Source organism: Drosophila hydei, unplaced genomic scaffold (genome assembly GCF_003285905.1).
Source record: "Drosophila hydei strain 15085-1641.00,03,60 unplaced genomic scaffold, DhydRS2 tig00000384-arrow-arrow-pilon, whole genome shotgun sequence".
NCBI classification, from domain to species: domain Eukaryota; kingdom Metazoa; phylum Arthropoda; class Insecta; order Diptera; family Drosophilidae; genus Drosophila; species Drosophila hydei.
The window spans coordinates 251,605-279,136 of NW_022045722.1; the positions used below are offsets into that span (position 1 = coordinate 251,605).

A 27,532-nucleotide genomic window follows, 5' to 3' on the forward strand; every position below is an offset into this window, starting at 1 on the left:
ACAAAATATGTCGAAAAAGGAAAAAATACACATACAAAAAAACTCACCTGATCACTGATAACTAATCACACATCTGTTAAGTGGCTTCTGTGAAGTATTACTGGTTGCATTCAGATAAAAATGCAGAGTCCGCCTAGCGTCCAGAGGCAAGCCGTGCAAGCAATGGATCGGAAAATTGAGAAGCAGTTGAAAGCTAAGTATGATGGTTTCGTGTTATAGCCGATATATTTATGCGATAGCCATATAACAAGAAAACGTAGTTTCGTTAGACTTAGATCTTACGCTTATACCTTAGGGCCCATCAGTAACTGTTAAGAGCCTCTACAGATATTTAAACAAATTATATGTCTAGGCTCATAAGATGGTTTTCTACAGATACAGATATATTTTTAACACTTGTTCAGGCATAAACGCAGTATATTCAAGAATTCTAAGCATACTGTCTCCGCACTCAAGCAATCGAAAATTTATGACAAGATCCGGCAGAGCATAACGATGCGTTATCCGTCATTGATAAATTGGCAGAAGAGTTTACTGCTAATTATCTAACGCTGATCAATTTATATGTCGTCGACCATGAATATTTTAAGGAGAAAATATATGATGGCAGAATGGAAAACATCAGGAACTACGAAGAGTTTCTAATGAAAGTCGAAGTCCAAGGCACATACACAGGCATCAGGAAATAATATTTTCCCAAAGAAGCTCGAGCCCAATGTATGTGATGGTAGATCTTGTGGACAGACGTGCTCTAAGAGTAAGGCAATGCAAATCTATAGCTCAGCATCCATGAAGAAATCCTTGAATATAAAGGCAAGTTGATTTTCTGTGGAACAAAATCCAGTCAACACTCATAGATTTAGACGCAAAATATGAGAAATTGGACATCGATCAGATCGATGTGTTGGAATGCAATGTCAGCATACTTACAGGAAAACTAAGCAGAAGTGTAGTTGACTTGCAAAATATAAAAGAAAACGTTCCAGAGCTACCGACAGTGGATCTTCCTCACTTTAATGGAAGTCCCAAAAGTGACCAACGTTCTTCGAACTATTGTCCGAGGTGATACACAACAGAAAAGATATCAGCGAAACAAGGAAGCTGAACTACATAAAATCCTGCCTCACAGAAGAAGCCAAAATGGTCGTAGGCCATCTATTAATTGGCTCGTCGGCTAGCTACAATTCAGCGTGAAAACTAAAATGCAAGCGCTACGAAAATTAGCGGAAAATAACGCCATCAACCAGCTAGTGGACATGGAACTGCTGAAGAACAATGATGAAAGCAGTATCCGCAAGTTTTTTGACATTATCAAAGAAAAAGGTCAACTTGGTAATGAAACTGACGTTATTTTCGCTCAGATTCTGTTGCGACAATTCTCTCCTACATCGTTACGAGCAACAAGTAAAGAAGGTTAGAGAAATTCAGTCTTTGGACAATGTACTGGAGTTTATTGAGCAACTATATAACTCAATAGACTCAGTACAAAAGAGTGCCTTCCATATGTCAATGGAAGCAAAGACAACGAGCTAAAAAACATATGCCGTTTTTGCCAATTAACTGGCCATAAGATAACCAGGTGTCAGAGACTTAGAACTGAGCGTGTTAAAAAACGCAAGGAGTTTGTGTATAACAACACGCTGTGCTTTAAATCTCTCATCCAGATTAAAAATAAGCCTGGAAAATACGAGCAGCTAAAGGCTCTTATAGATGGAGGCTCGGTAGAAACCTTAATATCTGAAGAAGCCGCACAACCGTGGAAACTGCGTCGAACCAAACGGAACGTGGAAGCTCAGGGAATTTTGCAAAATGTGGAAATTTTTAAAAATAGTGTTTGCTTAAAATTTGTCTTCATAACGTATGCACTTGTATTGACAAAATTTCAGAGAGCTTTACCGAGAAAGACAATTGACAAGGATGTCAATAAGGATTGGAATGGCTGCGAGCTAGCAGACCCAGATTTTAACGAGCCTAGCCAAATTGATGTTGTTATTGTCGTTGGTTTACTTCCCCTAATAATGTTGGGAAAAGGGAAGAATATCAACAAAACACTGGGACAAAACACTAAACTTGGATGGATTGTCACCGGCAATATAGCTGGGCACATTAACAACTATGTGCCTAGACGTCCCAGACAACTCTGGGAAGCATCGAAAAATTGGGATGCTATACAGACGGAGACACAGGCAACGGATTAAGAGAAGAAGCCATGGGTTGCAATATATGACCCCCCGCAGAATGTTCAGGCATACCGTCTTCGCACTCAACCCCTTTCAGTGCATTAAGAATAGATCAAATTCCATGCTTAGATTCTAAAATTACACATACCAACGCTGAGCCTTTATGAGATGAAATAAGCTTGAGTCATGGTATAAGAACTCTAGTTCAGATGAATATAGATCATTACATAACTGAATGCCACCACAGTCAAGTGTATTCACAACACTTTTGGTGGTAGAGATGTGGAACGTAAGTTAACGAATGCCCCTCTCGTGCAGTGTTTTGACACTGTTGCCATGCGCCCATGATTCTAACATAGCGGATTGTTGGTGCCATTAGCGTTCCTACCGCGATCGTCAGTGTTGGTAATCTGAGTCCTTGCCTATGTCACAAGAGCGACATTCCGACTGTTGCAGACCTTTACTGATTATAGAACTATGCAATAAGGGCCAGCAGTTGTAATGTTAGTTCTTGAGGTTAGCTTGAGGTTGAGCTTTGTTCAGGGAAGAATAAAATATACTTACTTCTGCACAAGCCGTAACATAAGTATTTCATTATTGATTTTGCACTGCTGAGCCACACGACCAGTAATTAGAGAGTGAAAGCGAAACCTCCCCAACCTAATCTTTATAAGAAGACAATATTCCTGTTCACCTGTACACCACCTGGACAGCAATATAATTTATATACTCTAGTCAACAATTGAGAATAAAAAAATATTTTATTTATATATTATGCGTCTACAGAGTGCGTGTCAAATCGGGAAAATGTTTTGTTGAGTTATTCACTTTCTCTATTGATGCAATAACAAACCATCTACGCATCTGAATTGTCCACATAGCTGGACCCTTAGCGTCAAAATTGACCAAAAAATATCTTTTTATTAATATATAATATATTTATTGCTAAATATGAATAACGAAAATAATACAAAAATATTTTATATTCATGACTAATATGACTGTAAACTAAAGTACATGTCCCATAAAAAAGACAAAATTGAGGTAGACATCATTTTTTTATTTTGGAGAAAAAATAAAAATATTTTATTGGTGAATGTCCATGCAAACGTTTTACTTTCTTCTATTTATCAAAATAAATTGAACGCAGTAACGTAAAGTAGCTCATTGATGTACTTAGTATCTGAAAATATTCGTATATGATACATAAGCTTTTAAATATTAATAACATATTTACCGCAGTAAAGCTTTGAAGAGATAATGTTGAAAATTTAAAAGCTGTTATCCTCACAGGTCGCTGACTACAAAGTATCATATATTTCAAATTAATTAGAAATTCTTTGTTGTATGAAATTTCCTCCCATTTGCAATTGTATAAATGCCATGCTGTAATTGTAGACTGCGAAAGATAGTATAAAACAAGTTAGAAAGCTCTAGTCGGGGTGCCCGACTAGGAGATACCCTGATCCCAGTCCTCTGAGTTTTTTAATATTTTCCGTAGTTCATATCGAGTATTCAAAAAAAAAGAAAACAAATAAAAAACGACATTGCACGACCATGCTTCGAACCCGGACTGTTTGCGCAACGTGCAACAACTCTACCAACACCGCCACCTCATAATTAAAAAATAAATAAAACAATAAAAAATATCTCGTCGTTGAACCCGAGACTAAACGCTAACGAGCGCCGCCTCTACCAGCACAACCACTGCACTGCTTACTCGAGCAGTTGCAAATTTTAAGTTAAGTAGGAGCTAATAATTCAGCACAATTCAATCGCAATTTCGATTCCTCGAATAGAAAAGAATACACGCATTTGAATGTATGTGTGCACACGTAAGCGTGCACGTGGCGCTGATGACATGTGCTTTTGCAAATTGGCCAAAGGTTTTGTTTAATAACTTCTGTTTTACTTAATGGATTTTAATGAAATTTTCAGCATATGCTCTACATATTCTATTGTCTTGGGAGATATACAAACGCCGTCACATAGCGGCTCTAGTTCCAACTAAACTTAAAATTTAAGAATTTGGGGAAATTTGGAGCCGGTATCCAAAATCCAACAAAAATCAAAATTACATAAAATATACATAAATCTAAATACTAAATAAAAATTGGTGGCTCTAGCTCTTAAGACGTCCGACGAGACGAGATATAATTTATTAACTGCATTTCAATCATGTTTTTATTCGATAACAATTAAATGCGAATAATTATCGAATATTTCAAACAAACTTGACCTGCGCGTGCTATACACGGACCTACAAAAAAATTCAAGTCTCTAGCTCTTATAGATGCTGAGATCGACGTGTTCACACATACGAACAGACGGACAGGACTCGATCGGCTCTGCTTGTCGTCCTGATCAAGAATATATAAATTATGTAATTGTGTCGATATAATAAACTTCGGTTATGAAGATTATGTTGGGGAGTTGACTTCCTCCCTTGACCTACTGGCCTTTGGGTACAGTGGTCTTATAAAAAGATAAAAGCAATTGTCTTAACGGCTTGTGCCGGAGCAAATACGATTTATTCCAATGAGTATCAACGTAAAACTAAAACTTAAACTCAAAGTCAAAGCTAAAGCTAGAAGCAAAAACGACCAGAGTCATAGCCGGCAGTGCCGACTCAGCATAAGACTCAGCACAAAAGCTCAATAGAATTGTTAACATTCAACGCGCGGTTTGCGCAAGTATCATGTTTACCGTTCCTATTCAGCAGCGGGGGCATTGCACTGATTTGTCAGCGGAATGCGAGTGCGAGAGTAGCTTAATATTAAAGGGCCTAGCGTGCGATGGTTACTTGTTAACTATTCCCCCACCAAGTTCGTGAGTGTCCTCGGTCACGTTGTATTTGCTGATGGCTTTTTGTAGCTCCTTCGATGATTGTCTTCGCTTAAAAATATGTTAGATGATGATAAAACAATTGCATGCGATGCTCAAGATGATGCCAATGGTTAGCCAGCTGCATATGTACCGGTCGACTCCAATTCTTCCTTAAAGTTCTGGATGGTTTGTAAGTTCTTGTTATTCATCATGTGGAGTTTGTGGCATGCTTAATATTGTGTCATGGCTGATGATGTTTAGAAGAGGTGACCCAGCAATGCCTGGCGTCTTATTCACCATCTCGCGCCGGTTGACATATTTAGTGCCATTGACGACTGCAGAGAGCTGGAAAATGACGATATGTGTCCCATTTGTTGCGATTTCTGGGCCGTCGTCTGTAATGACTTTAGCTGAGCTCTCGTTGATAATAATGATGCCTTCATCCACTTCTATGATGGGCTTCAAATGGCTTGGCTGTGCGCGGCAAAACGCTTGTGTGGCTAGTTTGCATATCGCAGTGTAGCTGGTTGTGACGCATTCGTTGACTGCTAATACGTCGTCGTTGCATTCGGCAATGGTATCCTCTTCTAGTTGTATTGCGACGTGTTGATGTGGGACAGGGAATATTGTGATCTTCTTGCAGAAGGACTTGATTCTAGGGTGTGCTATTAGTATGTTTTCGGACTGAAGGATTTTAGTTTTTGCCGCTTCGCTTAGGCTGACTATGGGTATTTCTATAGGATGTTCATCTAAAATTGTCTTTAAATCGTTATGATCGAAAATGATAGGATTTATAATATCAGATTTAGCCAGTGTTATTGTAAGTATCAAATTTTGGATTTGGGTTATTAACATTCTGTTTCGTGCTAACAACGCCTCATATAAATGCGGGGTGTCGACAAATTCCTTCTTTTTAGTCTTAATTATTTCGTTTACCGTCGCTGTGATTTTATTAATCTGTTTCTGAGTTTCTGTGTTTATCTCTATCTGTTAGTTATTTGCATTAGCCAGTTGTGCTTCAGACCATTTAATTTTTTCGTAATCGGACGCATCTGGAGTACCAGCTATTACTTTGAGCGCAGTGCCTAAAAAATCTAAGCTTCTCGCCATTCTGTGGTGTATTTTTATTACGGACAACAAATTTTTATATGTTCTATGTCTATGTCTAAAAGCTTTCGCATATGCGATTGGGGAAACAATTTTGACAATTTTGCTGTCTCATCTGCTATATTCGTAAACTCGGTTAAGTTACAGGAGTGCCTGAGGAAATCTCGTTACTCCCATACCAACACCTTTCCATCTTCTATTGGTATGTAGCTAGAATGGGAATAGTCGATGATCCGACTATGTGCTGTCCCTAATAATAAGAGGATCGTAAGGCTAATCCTGTAAGAGGAGCGGAAAGAAAAACGGGAGGTGAAAAAGAATAGTAGAGCATTTTATTTCTATTTTTAGCTTATGTTGAAAAGTGTGGATAATTCTTACTTGAGATTGTCCTTGTGGACCTGCCTCCCCTTAATGAGAACTTAGGTTCCCAAGTCTGCTTCTATTACGTCCTCCGTGAATAATGGGGTCAACTTGTTGCCTAGCCTTCTGTTATTTTTTACGATAACTTTTTCGCCTACCTCAAAGATTCTGTTTTGTCTATCCGGGTTACACCTTGCAAGATTGTCTTGCTGCGCTTTGGTGATTTTGTCTTTGATGGTTTGCCTAAATTCGCTAGGTGCTGCATATATAACCTCTATAGGCTTTTGGTTTGTGACTGAATGTATGGTTCGATTGTATGCTACCGTTGCCCTCATAATAAGTTCTGTCGAGTCGGAGGACATCTTGTCCATTCTAAAAGCCATCGCAATGTCACCTAGAGTGCTGTGGAAACGATCCACTTGCCCATTCGAGCTGCTGTGTAGTGGGGGTGCATTGACAACATCTATGTTATAGCCATTTTTAAGAAGTGATGTGATAGTTTCCGAGTTAAACGAAGCTTCGTTGTCACAATATATTGTTTTCACTTCTGGGAAAAAATTTATCAGTTGGATACAGATACAGAGTGCGTGTCAAATCGGGAAAATGTTTTGTTGAGTTATTCACTTTCTCTATTGATGCAATAACAAACCATCTACGCATCTGAATTGTCCACATAGCTGGACCCTTAGCGTCAAAATTGACCAAAAAATATCTTTTTATTAATATATAATATATTTATTGCTAAATATGAATAACGAAAATAATACAAAAATATTTTATATTCATGACTAATATGACTGTAAACTAAAGTACATGTCCCATAAAAAAGACAAAATTGAGGTAGACATCATTTTTTTATTTTGGAGAAAAAATAAAAATATTTTATTGGTGAATGTCCATGCAAACGTTTTACTTTCTTCTATTTATCAAAATAAATTGAACGCAGTAACGTAAAGTAGCTCATTGATGTACTTAGTATCTGAAAATATTCGTATATGATACATAAGCTTTTAAATATTAATAACATATTTACCGCAGTAAAGCTTTGAAGAGATAATGTTGAAAATTTAAAAGCTGTTATCCTCACAGGTCGCTGACTACAAAGTATCATATATTTCAAATTAATTAGAAATTCTTTGTTGTATGAAATTTCCTCCCATTTGCAATTGTATAAATGCCATGCTGTAATTGTAGACTGCGAAAGATAGTATAAAACAAGTTAGAAAGCTCTAGTCGGGGTGCCCGACTAGGAGATACCCTGATCCCAGTCCTCTGAGTTTTTTAATATTTTCCGTAGTTCATATCGAGTATTCAAAAAAAAAGAAAACAAATAAAAAACGACATTGCACGACCATGCTTCGAACCCGGACTGTTTGCGCAACGTGCAACAACTCTACCAACACCGCCACCTCATAATTAAAAAATAAATAAAACAATAAAAAATATCTCGTCGTTGAACCCGAGACTAAACGCTAACGAGCGCCGCCTCTACCAGCACAACCACTGCACTGCTTACTCGAGCAGTTGCAAATTTTAAGTTAAGTAGGAGCTAATAATTCAGCACAATTCAATCGCAATTTCGATTCCTCGAATAGAAAAGAATACACGCATTTGAATGTATGTGTGCACACGTAAGCGTGCACGTGGCGCTGATGACATGTGCTTTTGCAAATTGGCCAAAGGTTTTGTTTAATAACTTCTGTTTTACTTAATGGATTTTAATGAAATTTTCAGCATATGCTCTACATATTCTATTGTCTTGGGAGATATACAAACGCCGTCACATAGCGGCTCTAGTTCCAACTAAACTTAAAATTTAAGAATTTGGGGAAATTTGGAGCCGGTATCCAAAATCCAACAAAAATCAAAATTACATAAAATATACATAAATCTAAATACTAAATAAAAATTGGTGGCTCTAGCTCTTAAGACGTCCGACGAGACGAGATATAATTTATTAACTGCATTTCAATCATGTTTTTATTCGATAACAATTAAATGCGAATAATTATCGAATATTTCAAACAAACTTGACCTGCGCGTGCTATACACGGACCTACAAAAAAATTCAAGTCTCTAGCTCTTATAGATGCTGAGATCGACGTGTTCACACATACGAACAGACGGACAGGACTCGATCGGCTCTGCTTGTCGTCCTGATCAAGAATATATAAATTATGTAGTTGTGTCGATATAATAAACTTCGGTTATGAAGATTATGTTGGGGAGTTGACTTCCTCCCTTGACCTACTGGCCTTTGGGTACAGTGGTCTTATAAAAAGATAAAAGCAATTGTCTTAACGGCTTGTGCCGGAGCAAATACGATTTATTCCAATGAGTATCAACGTAAAACTAAAACTTAAACTCAAAGTCAAAGCTAAAGCTAGAAGCAAAAACGACCAGAGTCATAGCCGGCAGTGCCGACTCAGCATAAGACTCAGCACAAAAGCTCAATAGAATTGTTAACATTCAACGCGCGGTTTGCGCAAGTATCATGTTTACCGTTCCTATTCAGCAGCGGGGGCATTGCACTGATTTGTCAGCGGAATGCGAGTGCGAGAGTAGCTTAATATTAAAGGGCCTAGCGTGCGATGGTTACTTGTTAACTATTCCCCCACCAAGTTCGTGAGTGTCCTCGGTCACGTTGTATTTGCTGATGGCTTTTTGTAGCTCCTTCGATGATTGTCTTCGCTTAAAAATATGTTAGATGATGATAAAACAATTGCATGCGATGCTCAAGATGATGCCAATGGTTAGCCAGCTGCATATGTACCGGTCGACTCCAATTCTTCCTTAAAGTTCTGGATGGTTTGTAAGTTCTTGTTATTCATCATGTGGAGTTTGTGGCATGCTTAATATTGTGTCATGGCTGATGATGTTTAGAAGAGGTGACCCAGCAATGCCTGGCGTCTTATTCACCATCTCGCGCCGGTTGACATATTTAGTGCCATTGACGACTGCAGAGAGCTGGAAAATGACGATATGTGTCCCATTTGTTGCGATTTCTGGGCCGTCGTCTGTAATGACTTTAGCTGAGCTCTCGTTGATAATAATGATGCCTTCATCCACTTCTATGATGGGCTTCAAATGGCTTGGCTGTGCGCGGCAAAACGCTTGTGTGGCTAGTTTGCATATCGCAGTGTAGCTGGTTGTGACGCATTCGTTGACTGCTAATACGTCGTCGTTGCATTCGGCAATGGTATCCTCTTCTAGTTGTATTGCGACGTGTTGATGTGGGACAGGGAATATTGTGATCTTCTTGCAGAAGGACTTGATTCTAGGGTGTGCTATTAGTATGTTTTCGGACTGAAGGATTTTAGTTTTTGCCGCTTCGCTTAGGCTGACTATGGGTATTTCTATAGGATGTTCATCTAAAATTGTCTTTAAATCGTTATGATCGAAAATGATAGGATTTATAATATCAGATTTAGCCAGTGTTATTGTAAGTATCAAATTTTGGATTTGGGTTATTAACATTCTGTTTCGTGCTAACAACGCCTCATATAAATGCGGGGTGTCGACAAATTCCTTCTTTTTAGTCTTAATTATTTCGTTTACCGTCGCTGTGATTTTATTAATCTGTTTCTGAGTTTCTGTGTTTATCTCTATCTGTTAGTTATTTGCATTAGCCAGTTGTGCTTCAGACCATTTAATTTTTTCGTAATCGGACGCATCTGGAGTACCAGCTATTACTTTGAGCGCAGTGCCTAAAAAATCTAAGCTTCTCGCCATTCTGTGGTGTATTTTTATTACGGACAACAAATTTTTATATGTTCTATGTCTATGTCTAAAAGCTTTCGCATATGCGATTGGGGAAACAATTTTGACAATTTTGCTGTCTCATCTGCTATATTCGTAAACTCGGTTAAGTTACAGGAGTGCCTGAGGAAATCTCGTTACTCCCATACCAACACCTTTCCATCTTCTATTGGTATGTAGCTAGAATGGGAATAGTCGATGATCCGACTATGTGCTGTCCCTAATAATAAGAGGATCGTAAGGCTAATCCTGTAAGAGGAGCGGAAAGAAAAACGGGAGGTGAAAAAGAATAGTAGAGCATTTTATTTCTATTTTTAGCTTATGTTGAAAAGTGTGGATAATTCTTACTTGAGATTGTCCTTGTGGACCTGCCTCCCCTTAATGAGAACTTAGGTTCCCAAGTCTGCTTCTATTACGTCCTCCGTGAATAATGGGGTCAACTTGTTGCCTAGCCTTCTGTTATTTTTTACGATAACTTTTTCGCCTACCTCAAAGATTCTGTTTTGTCTATCCGGGTTACACCTTGCAAGATTGTCTTGCTGCGCTTTGGTGATTTTGTCTTTGATGGTTTGCCTAAATTCGCTAGGTGCTGCATATATAACCTCTATAGGCTTTTGGTTTGTGACTGAATGTATGGTTCGATTGTATGCTACCGTTGCCCTCATAATAAGTTCTGTCGAGTCGGAGGACATCTTGTCCATTCTAAAAGCCATCGCAATGTCACCTAGAGTGCTGTGGAAACGATCCACTTGCCCATTCGAGCTGCTGTGTAGTGGGGGTGCATTGACAACATCTATGTTATAGCCATTTTTAAGAAGTGATGTGATAGTTTCCGAGTTAAACGAAGCTTCGTTGTCACAATATATTGTTTTCACTTCTGGGAAAAAATTTATCAGTTGGATAATGGGTATTTTTATGTCCACTATTGTGCGGGACGACAGTGGTTGTACCACGGCAAATTTTGAAAAATTGTCGACACAGGTAAGGAAAAGTTTCTTGTCTGTGGAGTATATGTCTATATGTAGCATTTCGCCAGCATATGACGGTATTGGGGTCACCCCCATTTCCTGTTTTTGTGGGTGCCTGTTATACTTTGTTCTGGTGCATGCTTTGCAGTTTATGACGGCCTCATTTGTCATTTTAGACATATTCGGAAAGTAATATTCACGGAGAATTTGTTTTACATTTTATTGTGCTGCCCTGTGGGCTCTGTTGTGTTCGACTGCGATTATTTCTAACTGGTCATTTTTGTTAGTAATGTCTTCCACCATGTTCTTACAGTGCCAGAATTTTGTAGCAGGGTAATTTAATACCAAGTCGTGTTGGACACAGGCTAAAGTCGGCAAATCACAATGTATTGCATTTTCAGCGTCTGCGACAATGAGTGGTTTCAAATTTTTTGAAAAGACTATTCTTATCTGTGAAGTGAATAATGTGACGGATCTTTTTACCAAAAAGTAAAATGTCTTGTTTCCATTCGAACCGTGCTTCTTCTAAAACAATTTGGTTTTTGAAGCAGTTAAGTGTTTTTTTCGGTTGTCTCGACCGTGTAGGTCAGTGAAAGTTCGCTATGAACAGTAGCAGCGTTAGAATGGGGTTCATTTTCTAAGGCATTCACGTTTTGCCTTGATAGGGCATCCGCAACTAAATTTTCCTTCCCTGGTTTGTAGAGCACTTTCGCATTGTGTTCGTCAATAAAGGATTTCCATCTTTTGATCTTGGCGTTAGTATTTCTGTCCGAGACAGAGAAGGTAAGGGGTTGGTGATCAGTGAAGATGTTAATCTCCCTTGTGCCATATAGATAGTTATGTAACTTGCCTAATGCCCATACGATGGCCAATAGCTCTCTTTCGTTAGTGGCATAGTGTGCCTCGCTTTGTTTTAAAGCTCGTGAAATCATGGTGATCGGTCTACCCCTTTGGGATAGAACCGCGTCGATGCCATCGATTGAGGCATCAGTGGTCAGGTCAAAAGGCTGTTTGAAATCTGGATACATGAGCATGACATCTTCTGATGAATTCAATTTCGACTTTTTTGGATCTGTGTTTGCTGACAGAGCCATTTTCTCCTTTAAGGATGTTAGTTAAGGGCCTTGCTATTGATGCGAAATTCCTGATAAACCCTCTATAGTAACTAGCGAGGCCGAGAAATGGCCGGAGACTAAACAAATTTTTTGGCTCGGGGTACTCTTTGAAGAATTTCGTTTTTTCCTGAGCTACTCTCATGTTGGCTTCACACAGGCATTTTAATACCGTGTCGATATGGCGAACATGATCGGCTTCATTTTCGGAAAATATTATTACATAGTCTACATATACATAACATATTTTTCTTATTTGTTCCCTCAAAACATCGTCAATGGCTCTGTGAAAGATGCTTCCTGCATTTTTTAAGCCGAAGGGCAATCGGCAGAATTTGTACTTGCCACCATTTATTGAAAATGAGGTTTTTTCGCGGTCTTGCTCCGCTAAGTAGATCTGGTGGTACCCTGTCCTTAAGTCTAGGGTCGTGAAAAATTTTGCCTTACCTAGATTCGCTAGAATCATCGGAATAATCGGCATGGGATATCTGTTGGCAATAGTTCGCTCGTTTAGCTTTCTAAAGTCGATCACCAGTCTCTTTTTCTTGTTCCCATTGGCGTCTGCCCCTTTTTTGTCAACAACCCATACAGGGCTGTTATACGGGGATCTTGATGGTTGTATGATGCCATCTTTGAGTAGTTGCTTGATTTTATCGTTTTCAAAGTCAGCAACTCCCATAGGGTATGGGTACAGTTTGGAATATGTTGGTTCGTTATCTATGGTACGGATGGTAGCCACAATTGAGGTATTAAATGGCAGCGCCTCGTTAGAGGTTGAGAATGCCTTTGTTATTTTTAATATCATATCCTTGAACTCCTTTTTAATGGAGAGGGGTACGATTATGTCGTTGACGTTTGTAAAGTTTACATTGTCACCAATGTGGTATTGAAGTGTCTCAGTTTTATTTTTATAACTGATCGTATTATTTTGCAAATTTAGCGCCAACTCCGCCTGCGTTAGCAGATCGAAGCCTATGATGGCGTCAAATAAGCTAAGTGTGTCTAACACAAAAAAGGAGGACACCTGCCCGAAAATTTTCATAAGGCACTTGTCTTTGATTTTACTGGAGCCGTGCACTGAGCTCAGTGTGAAAGGGGTTTCGACGGGCGTTACATTTGGGAGCTCCTTTACGGGCCTTATGTAATTTTTCGCCGCCCCGGTATCTATAAAAATTTTCAATACTCTCCCAGCCAGCTGTCGTTTGATATACGGCAGCTGGGAGTGTTCCCTAAAAAATTTAATGAGTCACTGTTATCTATTGATTCATTATCATCGTCTATGTCAGCTACAATGGCTGTTGCTGCGTTGTTGTAATTTTGTTCCTGTTCGTTAGCGGCTTCTTGAACGACATTATTCAAGCGTTGACGCCTTTGGTCTGTGGCCCGATCAGAAGTATTAGATCTTTTTGAGGTCTGCTCGTTATTTGTTTGGGGTCTTGCATAAGCAGTGGGCTGTCTATGTCTGGATATGGATGGATCAAACTCCATTGGCTCCGGGGCTTGACCTTGATTATCTCTTTTATTCTTGTCCTGCCTATCGTTGTTGGAGTTTTGCTTTTTAAAAAAATGTGGGTTTTTTTCGTGGCCCCGTTCATCCCTGTTATTGTTATTTTGTCTGGTGTGACGGTTTTTATTAGTCTCACCTGTTTGAGCCCTTTCTTTTAAAGCCTTGGCATAAGAGCCCGAGGAAATACTTCTTGCTTGCCTCCGCCTCCCTGGCCAAAGCCAAGGCGGATGGCAAGTCCCTGGGTTGTGCTGGGAACACAACGGATCGTAACGATTTTTTAAGACCTGATAAGAATGCATGTAGTGCGTCTGATCTAATCTCTTCATTGATTATGGTAGCTTGGTTTGCCTCGTGGGTCATAACCACTTTGTTGGTTACAAGAGTCAGTTTTCGTTCGACCTCGTCGTAGTACTCCATGAGACTTAAGTTACCCTGCCTACACATATCTAACGATTGTCTCAGTATACGAAGCGATGTCTTGTCCGCGTAAGTGCAGTCTAGCCTCGCTACGATTGCATCAAAATTTAGCACTGTGTTATGGGATACTAAGAGTGCTCTAGCTGGACCTCTAATTTTATTTCTAATTATAGTCACGGCTTGGTACTGCCGTTAAACGGCTTGAAGAGTTCATATGCGTCTACAGCTGATTGCCTCCAGGCAACATACTCGTCGGTGCTGCCGTCAAATTCGGGGATTGATTTGATAATATCTAACGGAATGTAGCATCTTATTTCTGAGGTGCCTCGACTCTTAATCTGTTGACTTGTTCCCTTACTTCATTTAACTGAGTATGAAACCTCGCCTCTTGCTGTGCCAATGCTTGGCTAACAGCGCTTTGTATCAAAGCCTGCACCTGATTCGAGTCCATTATATTTTCACTTTGCACTCGACTATTATCAGTGTCTAAATCCCACTCGGTTTTTATATTCCTAACAGCATCAAACCAGCTCAAATTCACTATTATATTAAACTGACACTTGTTTTTGTGAAAATGTAAGTGATAGCTTATTTATCTCGTATAGACCTGAAGCACAGAAACGGAATATGATTTTGTAAATGTTGAGTTACTTTTTATTTAAACTTCCAATAACATCTGCCGCAGTCAGCAGTTTTCTTTGTTTCTGTGTTTTATGAACGATTTAAAAAACAATTTCGTGAACTTAAATGTTATGGGTCACAAAATTCTAAATTGGTTGTGTATGAGGGCGTTAGTCCTATATGTTGTTGGGCGCCAATTATGTAATTGTGTCGATATAATAAACTTCGGTTATGAAGATTATGTTGGGGAGTTGACTTCCTCCCTTGACCTACTGGCCTTTGGGTACAGTGGTCTTATAAAAAGATAAAAGCAATTGTCTTAACGGCTTGTGCCGGAGCAAATACGATTTATTCCAATGAGTATCAACGTAAAACTAAAACTTAAACTCAAAGTCAAAGCTAAAGCTAGAAGCAAAAACGACCAGAGTCATAGCCGGCAGTGCCGACTCAGCATAAGACTCAGCACAAAAGCTCAATAGAATTGTTAACATTCAACGCGCGGTTTGCGCAAGTATCATGTTTACCGTTCCTATTCAGCAGCGGGGGCATTGCACTGATTTGTCAGCGGAATGCGAGTGCGAGAGTAGCTTAATATTAAAGGGCCTAGCGTGCGATGGTTACTTGTTAACTATTCCCCCACCAAGTTCGTGAGTGTCCTCGGTCACGTTGTATTTGCTGATGGCTTTTTGTAGCTCCTTCGATGATTGTCTTCGCTTAAAAATATGTTAGATGATGATAAAACAATTGCATGCGATGCTCAAGATGATGCCAATGGTTAGCCAGCTGCATATGTACCGGTCGACTCCAATTCTTCCTTAAAGTTCTGGATGGTTTGTAAGTTCTTGTTATTCATCATGTGGAGTTTGTGGCATGCTTAATATTGTGTCATGGCTGATGATGTTTAGAAGAGGTGACCCAGCAATGCCTGGCGTCTTATTCACCATCTCGCGCCGGTTGACATATTTAGTGCCATTGACGACTGCAGAGAGCTGGAAAATGACGATATGTGTCCCATTTGTTGCGATTTCTGGGCCGTCGTCTGTAATGACTTTAGCTGAGCTCTCGTTGATAATAATGATGCCTTCATCCACTTCTATGATGGGCTTCAAATGGCTTGGCTGTGCGCGGCAAAACGCTTGTGTGGCTAGTTTGCATATCGCAGTGTAGCTGGTTGTGACGCATTCGTTGACTGCTAATACGTCGTCGTTGCATCTGGAAATGGTATCCTCTTCTAGTTGTATTGCGACGTGTTGATGTGGGACAGGGAATATTGTGATCTTCTTACAGAAGGACTTGATTCTAGGGTGTGCTATTAGTATGTGGACAACGTTTTCGGACTGAAGGATTTTAGTTTTTGCCGCTTCGCTTAGGCTGACTATGGATATTTCTATAGGATGTTCATCTAAAATTGTCTTTAAATCGTTATGATCGAAAATGATAGGATTTATAATATCAGATTTAGCCAGTGTTATTGTAAGTATCAAATTTTGGATTTGGGTTATTAACATTCTGTTTCGTGCTAACAACGCCTCATATAAATGCGGGGTGTCGACAAATTCCTTCTTTTTAGCCTTAATTATTTCGTTTACCGTCGCTGTGATTTTATTAATCTGTTTCTTAGTTTCTGTGTTTATCTCTATCTGTTAGTTATTTGCATTAGCCAGTTGTGCTTCAGACCATTTAATTTTTTCGTAATCGGACGCATCTGGAGTACCAGCTATTACTTTGAGCGCAGTGCCTAAAAAATCTAAGCTTCTCGCCATTCTGTGGTGTATTTTTATTACGGACAACAAATTTTTATATGTTCTATGTCTATGTCTAAAAGCTTTCGCATATGCGATTGGGGAAACAATTCTGACAATTTTGCTGTCTCATCTGCTATATTCGTAAACTCGGTTAAGTTACAGGAGTGCCTGAGGAAATCTCGTTACTCCCATACCAACACCTTTCCATCTTCTATTGGTATGTAGCTAGAATGGGAATAGTCGATGATCCGACTATGTGCTGTCCCTAATAATAAGAGGATCGTAAGGCTAATCCTGTAAGAGGAGCGGAAAGAAAAACGGGAGGTGAAAAAGAATAGTAGAGCATTTTATTTCTATTTTTAGCTTATGTTGAAAAGTGTGGATAATTCTTACTTGAGATTGTCCTTGTGGACCTGCCTCCCCTTAATGAGAACTTAGGTTCCCAAGTCTGCTTCTATTACTTCCTCCGTGAATAATGGGGTCAACTTGTTGCCTAGCCTTCTGTTATTTTTTACGATAACTTTTTCGCCTACCTCAAAGATTCTGTTTTGTCTATCCGGGTTACACCTTGCAAGATTGTCTTGCTGCGCTTTGGTGATTTTGTCTTTGATGGTTTGCCTAAATTCGCTAGGTGCTGCATATATAACCTCTATAGGCTTTTGGTTTGTGACTGAATGTATGGTTCGATTGTATGCTACCGTTGCCCTCATAATAAGTTCTGTCGAGTCGGAGGACATCTTGTCCATTCTAAAAGCCATCGCAATGTCACCTAGAGTGCTGTGGAAACGATCCACTTGCCCATTCGAGCTGCTGTGTAGTGGGGGTGCATTGACAACATCTATGTTATAGCCATTTTTAAGAAGTGATGTGATAGTTTCCGAGTTAAACGAAGCTTCGTTGTCACAATATATTGTTTTCACTTCTGGGAAAAAATTTATCAGTTGGATAATGGGTATTTTTATGTCCACTATTGTGCGGGACGACAGTGGTTGTACCACGGCAAATTTTGAAAATTTGTCGATACAGGTAAGGAAAAGTTTCTTGTCTGTGGAGTATATGTCTATATGTAGCATTTCGCCAGCATATGACGGTATTGGGGTCACCCCCATTTCCTGTTTTTGTGGGTGCCTGTTATACTTTGTTCTGGTGCATGCTTTGCAGTTTATGACGGCCTCATTTGTCATTTTAGACATATTCGGAAAGTAATATTCACGGAGAATTTGTTTTACATTTTATTGTGCTGCCCTGTGGGCTCTGTTGTGTTCGACTGCGATTATTTCTAACTGGTCATTTTTGTTAGTAATGTCTTCCACCATGTTCTTACAGTGCCAGAATTTTGTAGCAGGGTAATTTAATACCAAGTCGTGTTGGACACAGGCTAAAGTCGGCAAATCACAATGTATTGCATTTTCAGCGTCTGCGACAATGAGTGGTTTCAAATTTTTTGAAAAGACTATTCTTATCTGTGAAGTGAATAATGTGACGGATCTTTTTACCAAAAAGTAAAAGGTCTTGTTTCCATTCGAACCGTGCTTCTTCTAAAACAATTTGGTTTTTGAAGCAGTTAAGTGTTTTTTTTGGTTGTCTCGACCGTGTAGGTCAGTGAAAGTTCGCTATGAACAGTAGCAGCGTTAGAATGGGGTTCATTTTCTAAGGCATTCACGTTTTGCCTTGATAGGGCATCCGCAACTAAATTTTCCTTCCCTGGTTTGTAGAGCACTTTCGCATTGTGTTCGTCAATAAAGGATTTCCATCTTTTGATCTTGGCGTTAGTATTTCTGTCCGAGACAGAGAAGGTAAGGGGTTGGTGATCAGTGAAGATGTTAATCTCCCTTGTGCCATATAGATAGTTTTGTAACTTGCCTAATGCCCATACGATGGCCAATAGCTCTCTTTCGTTAGTGGCATAGTGTGCCTCGCTTTGTTTTAAAGCTCGTGAAATCATAGTGATCGGTCTACCCCCTTGGGATAGAACCGCGTCGATGCCATCGATTGGAGCATCAGTGGTCAGGTCAAAAGGCTGTTTGAAATCTGGATACATGAGCATGACATCTTCTGATGAATTCAATTTCGACTTTTTTGGATCTGTGTTTGCTGACAGAGCCATTTTCTCCTTTAAGGATGTTAGTTAAGGGCCTTGCTATTGATGCGAAATTCCTGATAAACCCTCTATAGTAACTAGCGAGGCCGAGAAATGGCCGGAGACTAAACAAATTTTTTGGCTCGGGGTACTCTTTGAAGAATTTCGTTTTTTCCTGAGCTACTCTCATGTTGGCTTCACACAGGCATTTTAATACCGTGTCGATATGGCGAACATGATCGGCTTCATTTTCGGAAAATATTATTACATAGTCTACATATACATAACATATTTTTCTTATTTGTTCCCTCAAAACATCGTCAATGGCTCTGTGAAAGATGCTTCCTGCATTTTTTAAGCCGAAGGGCAATCGGCAGAATTTGTACTTGCCACCATTTATTGAAAATGAGGTTTTTTCGCGGTCTTGCTCCGCTAAGTAGATCTGGTGGTACCCTGTCCTTAAGTCTAGGGTCGTGAAAAATTTTGCCTTACCTAGATTCGCTAGAATCATCGGAATAATCGGCATGGGATATCTGTTGGCAATAGTTCGCTCGTTTAGCTTTCTAAAGTCGATCACCAGTCTCTTTTTCTTGTTCCCATTGGCGTCTGCCCCTTTTTTGTCAACAACCCATACAGGGCTGTTATACGGGGATCTTGATGGTTGTATGATGCCATCTTTGAGTAGTTGCTTGATTTTATCGTTTTCAAAGTCAGCAACTCCCATAGGGTATGGGTACAGTTTGGAATATGTTGGTTCGTTATCTATGGTACGGATGGTAGCCACAATTGAGGTATTAAATGGCAGCGCCTCGTTAGAGGTTGAGAATGCCTTTGTTATTTTTAATATCATATCCTTGAACTCCTTTTTAATGGAGAGGGGTACGATTATGTCGTTGACGTTTGTAAAGTTTACATTGTCACCAATGTGGTATTGAAGTGTCTCAGTTTTATTTTTATAACTGATCGTATTATTTTGCAAATTTAGCGCCAACTCCGCCTGCGTTAGCAGATCGAAGCCTATGATGGCGTCAAATAAGCTAAGTGTGTCTAACACAAAAAAGGAGGACACCTGCCCGAAAATTTTCATAAGGCACTTGTCTTTGATTTTACTGGAGCCGTGCACTGAGCTCAGTGTGAAAGGGGTTTCGACGGGCGTTACATTTGGGAGCTCCTTTACGGGCCTTATGTAATTTTTCGCCGCCCCGGTATCTATAAAAATTTTCAATACTCTCCCAGCCAGCTGTCGTTTGATATACGGCAGCTGGGAGTGTTCCCTAAAAAATTTAATGAGTCACTGTTATCTATTGATTCATTATCATCGTCTATGTCAGCTACAATGGCTGTTGCTGCGTTGTTGTAATTTTGTTCCTGTTCGTTAGCGGCTTCTTGAACGACATTATTCAAGCGTTGACGCCTTTGGTCTGTGGCCCGATCAGAAGTATTAGATCTTTTTGAGGTCTGCTCGTTATTTGTTTGGGGTCTTGCATAAGCAGTGGGCTGTCTATGTCTGGATATGGATGGATCAAACTCCATTGGCTCCGGGGCTTGACCTTGATTATCTCTTTTATTCTTGTCCTGCCTATCGTTGTTGGAGTTTTGCTTTTTAAAAAAATGTGGGTTTTTTTCGTGGCCCCGTTCATCCCTGTTATTGTTATTTTGTCTGGTGTGACGGTTTTTATTAGTCTCACTTGTTTGAGCCCTTTCTTTTAAAGCCTTGGCATAAGAGCCCGAGGAAATACTTCGTTCAATGCTTGCCTCCGCCTCCCTGGCCAAAGCCAAGGCGGATGGCAAGTCCCTGGGTTGTGCTGGGAACACAACGGATCGCAACGATTTTTTAAGACCTGATAAGAATGCATGTAGTGCGTCTGATCTAATCTCTTCATTGATTATGGTAGCTTGGTTTGCCTCGTGGGTCATAACCACTTTGTTGGTTACAAGAGTCAGTTTTCGTTCGACCTCGTCGTAGTACTCCATGAGACTTAAGTTACCCTGCCTACACATATCTAACGATTGTCTCAGTATACGAAGCGATGTCTTGTCCGCGTAAGTGCAGTCTAGCCTCGCTACGATTGCATCAAAATTTAGCACTGTGTTATGGGATACTAAGAGTGCTCTAGCTGGACCTCTAATTTTATTTCTAATTATAGTCACGGCTTGGTACTGCCGTTAAACGGCTTGAAGAGTTCATATGCGTCTACAGCTGATTGCCTCCAGGCAACATACTCGTCGGTGCTGCCGTCAAATTCGGGGATTGATTTGATAATATCTAACGGAATGTAGCATCTTATTTCTGGGTTGACAGTGATTCTTTGGTATACCTCAACCTGAGGTGCCTCGACTCTTAATCTGTTGACTTGTTCCCTTACTTCATTTAACTGAGTATGAAACCTCGCCTCTTGCTGTGCCAATGCTTGGCTAACAGCGCTTTGTATCAAAGCCTGCACCTGATTCGAGTCCATTATATTTTCACTTTGCACTCGACTATTATCAGTGTCTAAATCCCACTCGGTTTTTATATTCCTAACAGCATCAAACCAGCTCAAATTCACTATTATATTAAACTGACACTTGTTTTTGTGAAAATGTAAGTGATAGCTTATTTATCTCGTATAGACCTGAAGCACAGAAACGGAATATGATTTTGTAAATGTTGAGTTACTTTTTATTTAAACTTCCAATAACATCTGCCGCAGTCAGCAGTTTTCTTTGTTTCTGTGTTTTATGAACGATTTAAAAAACAATTTCGTGAACTTAAATGTTATGGGTCACAAAATTCTAAATTGGTTGTGTATGAGGGCGTTAGTCCTATATGTTGTTGGGCGCCAATTATGTAATTGTGTCGATATAATAAACTTCGGTTATGAAGATTATGTTGGGGAGTTGACTTCCTCCCTTGACCTACTGGCCTTTGGGTACAGTGGTCCTATAAGAAGATAAAAGCAATTGTCTTAACGGCTTGTGCCGGAGCAAATACGATTTATTCCAATGAGTATCAACGTAAAACTAAAACTTAAACTCAAAGTCAAAGCTAAAGCTAGAAGCAAAAACGACCAGAGTCATAGCCGGCAGTGCCGACTCAGCATAAGACTCAGCACAAAAGCTCAATAGAATTGTTAACATTCAACGCGGTTTGCGCAAGTATCATGTTTACCGTTCCTATTCAGCAGCGGGGGCATTGCACTGATTTGTCAGCGGAATGCGAGTGCGAGAGTAGCTTAATATTAAAGGGCCTAGCGTGCGATGGTTACTTGTTAACTATTCCCCCACCAAGTTCGTGAGTGTCCTCGGTCACGTTGTATTTGCTGATGGCTTTTTGTAGCTCCTTCGATGATTGTCTTCGCTTAAAAATATGTTAGATGATGATAAAACAATTGCATGCGATGCTCAAGATGATGCCAATGGTTAGCCAGCTGCATATGTACCGGTCGACTCCAATTCTTCCTTAAAGTTCTGGATGGTTTGTAAGTTCTTGTTATTCATCATGTGGAGTTTGTGGCATGCTTAATATTGTGTCATGGCTGATGATGTTTAGAAGAGGTGACCCAGCAATGCCTGGCGTCTTATTCACCATCTCGCGCCGGTTGACATATTTAGTGCCATTGACGACTGCAGAGAGCCGGAAAATGACGATATGTGTCCCATTTATTGCGATTTCTGGGCCGTCGTCTGTAATGACTTTAGCTGAGCTCTCGTTGATAATAATGATGCCTTCATCCACTTCTATGATGGGCTTCAAATGGCTTGGCTGTGCGCGGCAAAACGCTTGTGTGGCTAGTTTGCATATCGCAGTGTAGCTGGTTGTGACGCATTCGTTGACTGCTAATACGTCGTCGTTGCATCTGGAAATGGTATCCTCTTCTAGTTGTATTGCGACGTGTTGATGTGGGACAGGGAATATTGTGATCTTCTTACAGAAGGACTTGATTCTAGGGTGTGCTATTAGTATGTGGACAACGTTTTCGGACTGAAGGATTTTAGTTTTTGCCGCTTCGCTTAGGCTGACTATGGATATTTCTATAGGATGTTCATCTAAAATTGTCTTTAAATCGTTATGATCGAAAATGATAGGATTTATAATATCAGATTTAGCCAGTGTTATTGTAAGTATCAAATTTTGGATTTGGGTTATTAACATTCTGTTTCGTGCTAACAACGCCTCATATAAATGCGGGGTGTCGACAAATTCCTTCTTTTTAGCCTTAATTATTTCGTTTACCGTCGCTGTGATTTTATTAATCTGTTTCTTAGTTTCTGTGTTTATCTCTATCTGTTAGTTATTTGCATTAGCCAGTTGTGCTTCAGACCATTTAATTTTTTCGTAATCGGACGCATCTGGAGTACCAGCTATTACTTTGAGCGCAGTGCCTAAAAAATCTAAGCTTCTCGCCATTCTGTGGTGTATTTTTATTACGGACAACAAATTTTTATATGTTCTATGTCTATGTCTAAAAGCTTTCGCATATGCGATTGGGGAAACAATTCTGACAATTTTGCTGTCTCATCTGCTATATTCGTAAACTCGGTTAAGTTACAGGAGTGCCTGAGGAAATCTCGTTACTCCCATACCAACACCTTTCCATCTTCTATTGGTATGTAGCTAGAATGGGAATAGTCGATGATCCGACTATGTGCTGTCCCTAATAATAAGAGGATCGTAAGGCTAATCCTGTAAGAGGAGCGGAAAGAAAAACGGGAGGTGAAAAAGAATAGTAGAGCATTTTATTTCTATTTTTAGCTTATGTTGAAAAGTGTGGATAATTCTTACTTGAGATTGTCCTTGTGGACCTGCCTCCCCTTAATGAGAACTTAGGTTCCCAAGTCTGCTTCTATTACTTCCTCCGTGAATAATGGGGTCAACTTGTTGCCTAGCCTTCTGTTATTTTTTACGATAACTTTTTCGCCTACCTCAAAGATTCTGTTTTGTCTATCCGGGTTACACCTTGCAAGATTGTCTTGCTGCGCTTTGGTGATTTTGTCTTTGATGGTTTGCCTAAATTCGCTAGGTGCTGCATATATAACCTCTATAGGCTTTTGGTTTGTGACTGAATGTATGGTTCGATTGTATGCTACCGTTGCCCTCATAATAAGTTCTGTCGAGTCGGAGGACATCTTGTCCATTCTAAAAGCCATCGCAATGTCACCTAGAGTGCTGTGGAAACGATCCACTTGCCCATTCGAGCTGCTGTGTAGTGGGGGTGCATTGACAACATCTATGTTATAGCCATTTTTAAGAAGTGATGTGATAGTTTCCGAGTTAAAGGAAGCTTCGTTGTCACAATATATTGTTTTCACTTCTGGGAAAAAATTTATCAGTTGGATAATGGGTATTTTTATGTCCACTATTGTGCGGGACGACAGTGGTTGTACCACGGCAAATTTTGAAAAATTGTCGACACAGGTAAGGAAAAGTTTCTTGTCTGTGGAGTATATGTCTATATGTAGCATTTCGCCAGCATATGACGGTATTGGGGTCACCCCCATTTCCTGTTTTTGTGGGTGCCTGTTATACTTTGTTCTGGTGCATGCTTTGCAGTTTATGACGGCCTCATTTGTCATTTTAGACATATTCGGAAAGTAATATTCACGGAGAATTTGTTTTACATTTTATTGTGCTGCCCTGTGGGCTCTGTTGTGTTCGACTGCGATTATTTCTAACTGGTCATTTTTGTTAGTAATGTCTTCCACCATGTTCTTACAGTGCCAGAATTTTGTAGCAGGGTAATTTAATACCAAGTCGTGTTGGACACAGGCTAAAGTCGGCAAATCACAATGTATTGCATTTTCAGCGTCTGCGACAATGAGTGGTTTCAAATTTTTTGAAAAGACTATTCTTATCTGTGAAGTGAATAATGTGACGGATCTTTTTACCAAAAAGTAAAAGGTCTTGTTTCCATTCGAACCGTGCTTCTTCTAAAACAATTTGGTTTTTGAAGCAGTTAAGTGTTTTTTTTGGTTGTCTCGACCGTGTAGGTCAGTGAAAGTTCGCTATGAACAGTAGCAGCGTTAGAATGGGGTTCATTTTCTAAGGCATTCACGTTTTGCCTTGATAGGGCATCCGCAACTAAATTTTCCTTCCCTGGTTTGTAGAGCACTTTCGCATTGTGTTCGTCAATAAAGGATTTCCATCTTTTGATCTTGGCGTTAGTATTTCTGTCCGAGACAGAGAAGGTAAGGGGTTGGTGATCAGTGAAGATGTTAATCTCCCTTGTGCCATATAGATAGTTTTGTAACTTGCCTAATGCCCATACGATGGCCAATAGCTCTCTTTCGTTAGTGGCATAGTGTGCCTCGCTTTGTTTTAAAGCTCGTGAAATCATGGTGATCGGTCTACCCCCTTGGGATAGAACCGCGTCGATGCCATCGATTGAGGCATCAGTGGTCAGGTCAAAAGGCTGTTTGAAATCTGGATACATGAGCATGACATCTTCTAATGAATTCAATTTCGACTTTTTTGGATCTGTGTTTGCTGACAGAGCCATTTTCTCCTTTAAGGATGTTAGTTAAGGGCCTTGCTATTGATGCGAAATTCCTGATAAACCCTCTATAGTAACTAGCGAGGCCGAGAAATTGCCGGAGACTAAACAAATTTTTTGGCTCGGGGTACTCTTTGAAGAATTTCGTTTTTTCCTGAGCTACTCTCATGTTGGCTTCACACAGGCATTTTAATACCGTGTCGATATGGCGAACATGATCGGCTTCATTTTCGGAAAATATTATTACATAGTCTACATATACATAACACATTTTCCCTATTTGTTCCCTCAAAACATCGTCAATGGCTCTGTGAAAGATGCTTCCTGCATTTTTTAAGCCGAAGGGCAATCGGCAGAATTTGTACTTGCCACCATTTATTGAAAATGAGGTTTTTTCGCGGTCTTGCTCCGCTAAGTAGATCTGGTGGTACCCTGTCCTTAAGTCTAGGGTCGTGAAAAATTTTGCCTTACCTAGATTCGCTAGAATCATCGGAATAATCGGCATGGGATATCTGTTGGCAATAGTTCGCTCGTTTAGCTTTCTAAAGTCGATCACCAGTCTCTTTTTCTTGTTCCCATTGGCGTCTGCCCCTTTTTTGTCAACAACCCATACAGGGCTGTTATACGGGGATCTTGATGGTTGTATGATGCCATCTTTGAGTAGTTGCTTGATTTTATCGTTTTCAAAGTCAGCAACTCCCATAGGGTATGGGTACAGTTTGGAATATGTTGGTTCGTTATCTATGGTACGGATGGTAGCCACAATTGAGGTATTAAATGGCAGCGCCTCGTTAGAGGTTGAGAATGCCTTTGTTATTTTTAATATCATATCCTTGAACTCCTTTTTAATGGAGAGGGGTACGATTATGTCGTTGACGTTTGTAAAGTTTACATTGTCACCAATGTGGTATTGAAGTGTCTCAGTTTTATTTTTATAACTGATCGTATTATTTTGCAAATTTAGCGCCAACTCCGCCTGCGTTAGCAGATCGAAGCCTATGATGGCGTCAAATAAGCTAAGTGTGTCTAACACAAAAAAGGAGGACACCTGCCCGAAAATTTTCATAAGGCACTTGTCTTTGATTTTACTGGAGCCGTGCACTGAGCTCAGTGTGAAAGGGGTTTCGACGGGCGTTACATTTGGGAGCTCCTTTACGGGCCTTATGTAATTTTTCGCCGCCCCGGTATCTATAAAAATTTTCAATACTCTCCCAGCCAGCTGTCGTTTGATATACGGCAGCTGGGAGTGTTCCCTAAAAAATTTAATGAGTCACTGTTATCTATTGATTCATTATCATCGTCTATGTCAGCTACAATGGCTGTTGCTGCGTTGTTGTAATTTTGTTCCTGTTCGTTAGCGGCTTCTTGAACGATATTATTCAAGCGTTGACGCCTTTGGTCTGTAGCCCGATCAGAAGTATTAGATCTTTTTGAGGTCTGCTCGTTATTTGTTTGGGGTCTTGCATAAGCAGTGGGCTGTCTATGTCTGGATATGTATGGATCAAACTCCATTGGCTCCGGGGATTGACCTTGATTATCTCTTTTATTCTTGTCCTGCCTATCGTTGTTGGAGTTTTGCTTTTTAAAAAAATGTGGGTTTTTTTCGTGGCCCCGTTCATCCCTGTTATTGTTATTTTGTCTGGTGTGACGGTTTTTATTAGTCTCACTTGTTTGAGCCCTTTCTTTTAAAGCCTTGGCATAAGAGCCCGAGGAAATACTTCGTTCAATGCTTGCCTCCGCCTCCCTGGCCAAAGCCAAGGCGGATGGCAAGTCCCTGGGTTGTGCTGGGAACACAACGGATCGCAACGATTTTTTAAGACCTGATAAGAATGCATGTAGTGCGTCTGATCTAACCTCTTCATTGATTATGGTAGCTTGGTTTGCCTCGTGGGTCATAACCACTTTGTTGGTTACAAGAGTCAGTTTTCGTTCGACCTCGTCGTAGTACTCCATGAGACTTAAGTTACCCTGCCTACACATATCTAACGATTGTCTCAGTATACGAAGCGATGTCTTGTCCGCGTAAGTGCAGTCTAGCCTCGCTACGATTGCATCAAAATTTAGCACTGTGTTATGGGATACTAAGAGTGCTCTAGCTGGACCTCTAATTTTATTTATAATTATAGTCACGGCTTGGTACTGCCGTTAAACGGCTTGAAGAGTTCATATGCGTCTACAGCTGATTGCCTCCAGGCAACATACTCGTCGGTGCTGCCGTCAAATTCGGGGATTGATTTGATAATATCTAACGGAATGTAGCATCTTATTTCTGAGGTGCCTCGACTCTTAATCTGTTGATTTGTTCCCTTACTTCATTTAACTGAGTATGAAACCTCGCCTCTTGCTGTGCCAATGCTTGGCTAACAGCGCTTTGTAT

The 27,532-nt window shown here is 40.0% G+C and overlaps 1 protein-coding gene across 1 annotated transcript in view; it reads right to left on the reverse strand.

The window, feature by feature from the left end:
• Nucleotides 1–7,392: 7,392 nt before the first annotated feature.
• Nucleotides 7,393–27,532, reverse strand: part of LOC111598063 (odorant receptor 13a) — a 60,889-nt gene continuing 40,749 nt past the window's right edge. The window contains exons 5-6 of the mRNA XM_030224198.1: nucleotides 7,507–7,668; nucleotides 7,393–7,452 (exon numbers count right to left, since the gene is read on the reverse strand). Of these exons, the coding sequence (XP_030080058.1) occupies nucleotides 7,393–7,452; nucleotides 7,507–7,668 (222 nt within the window). The remainder of the gene's footprint in view (nucleotides 7,453–7,506; nucleotides 7,669–27,532) is intronic.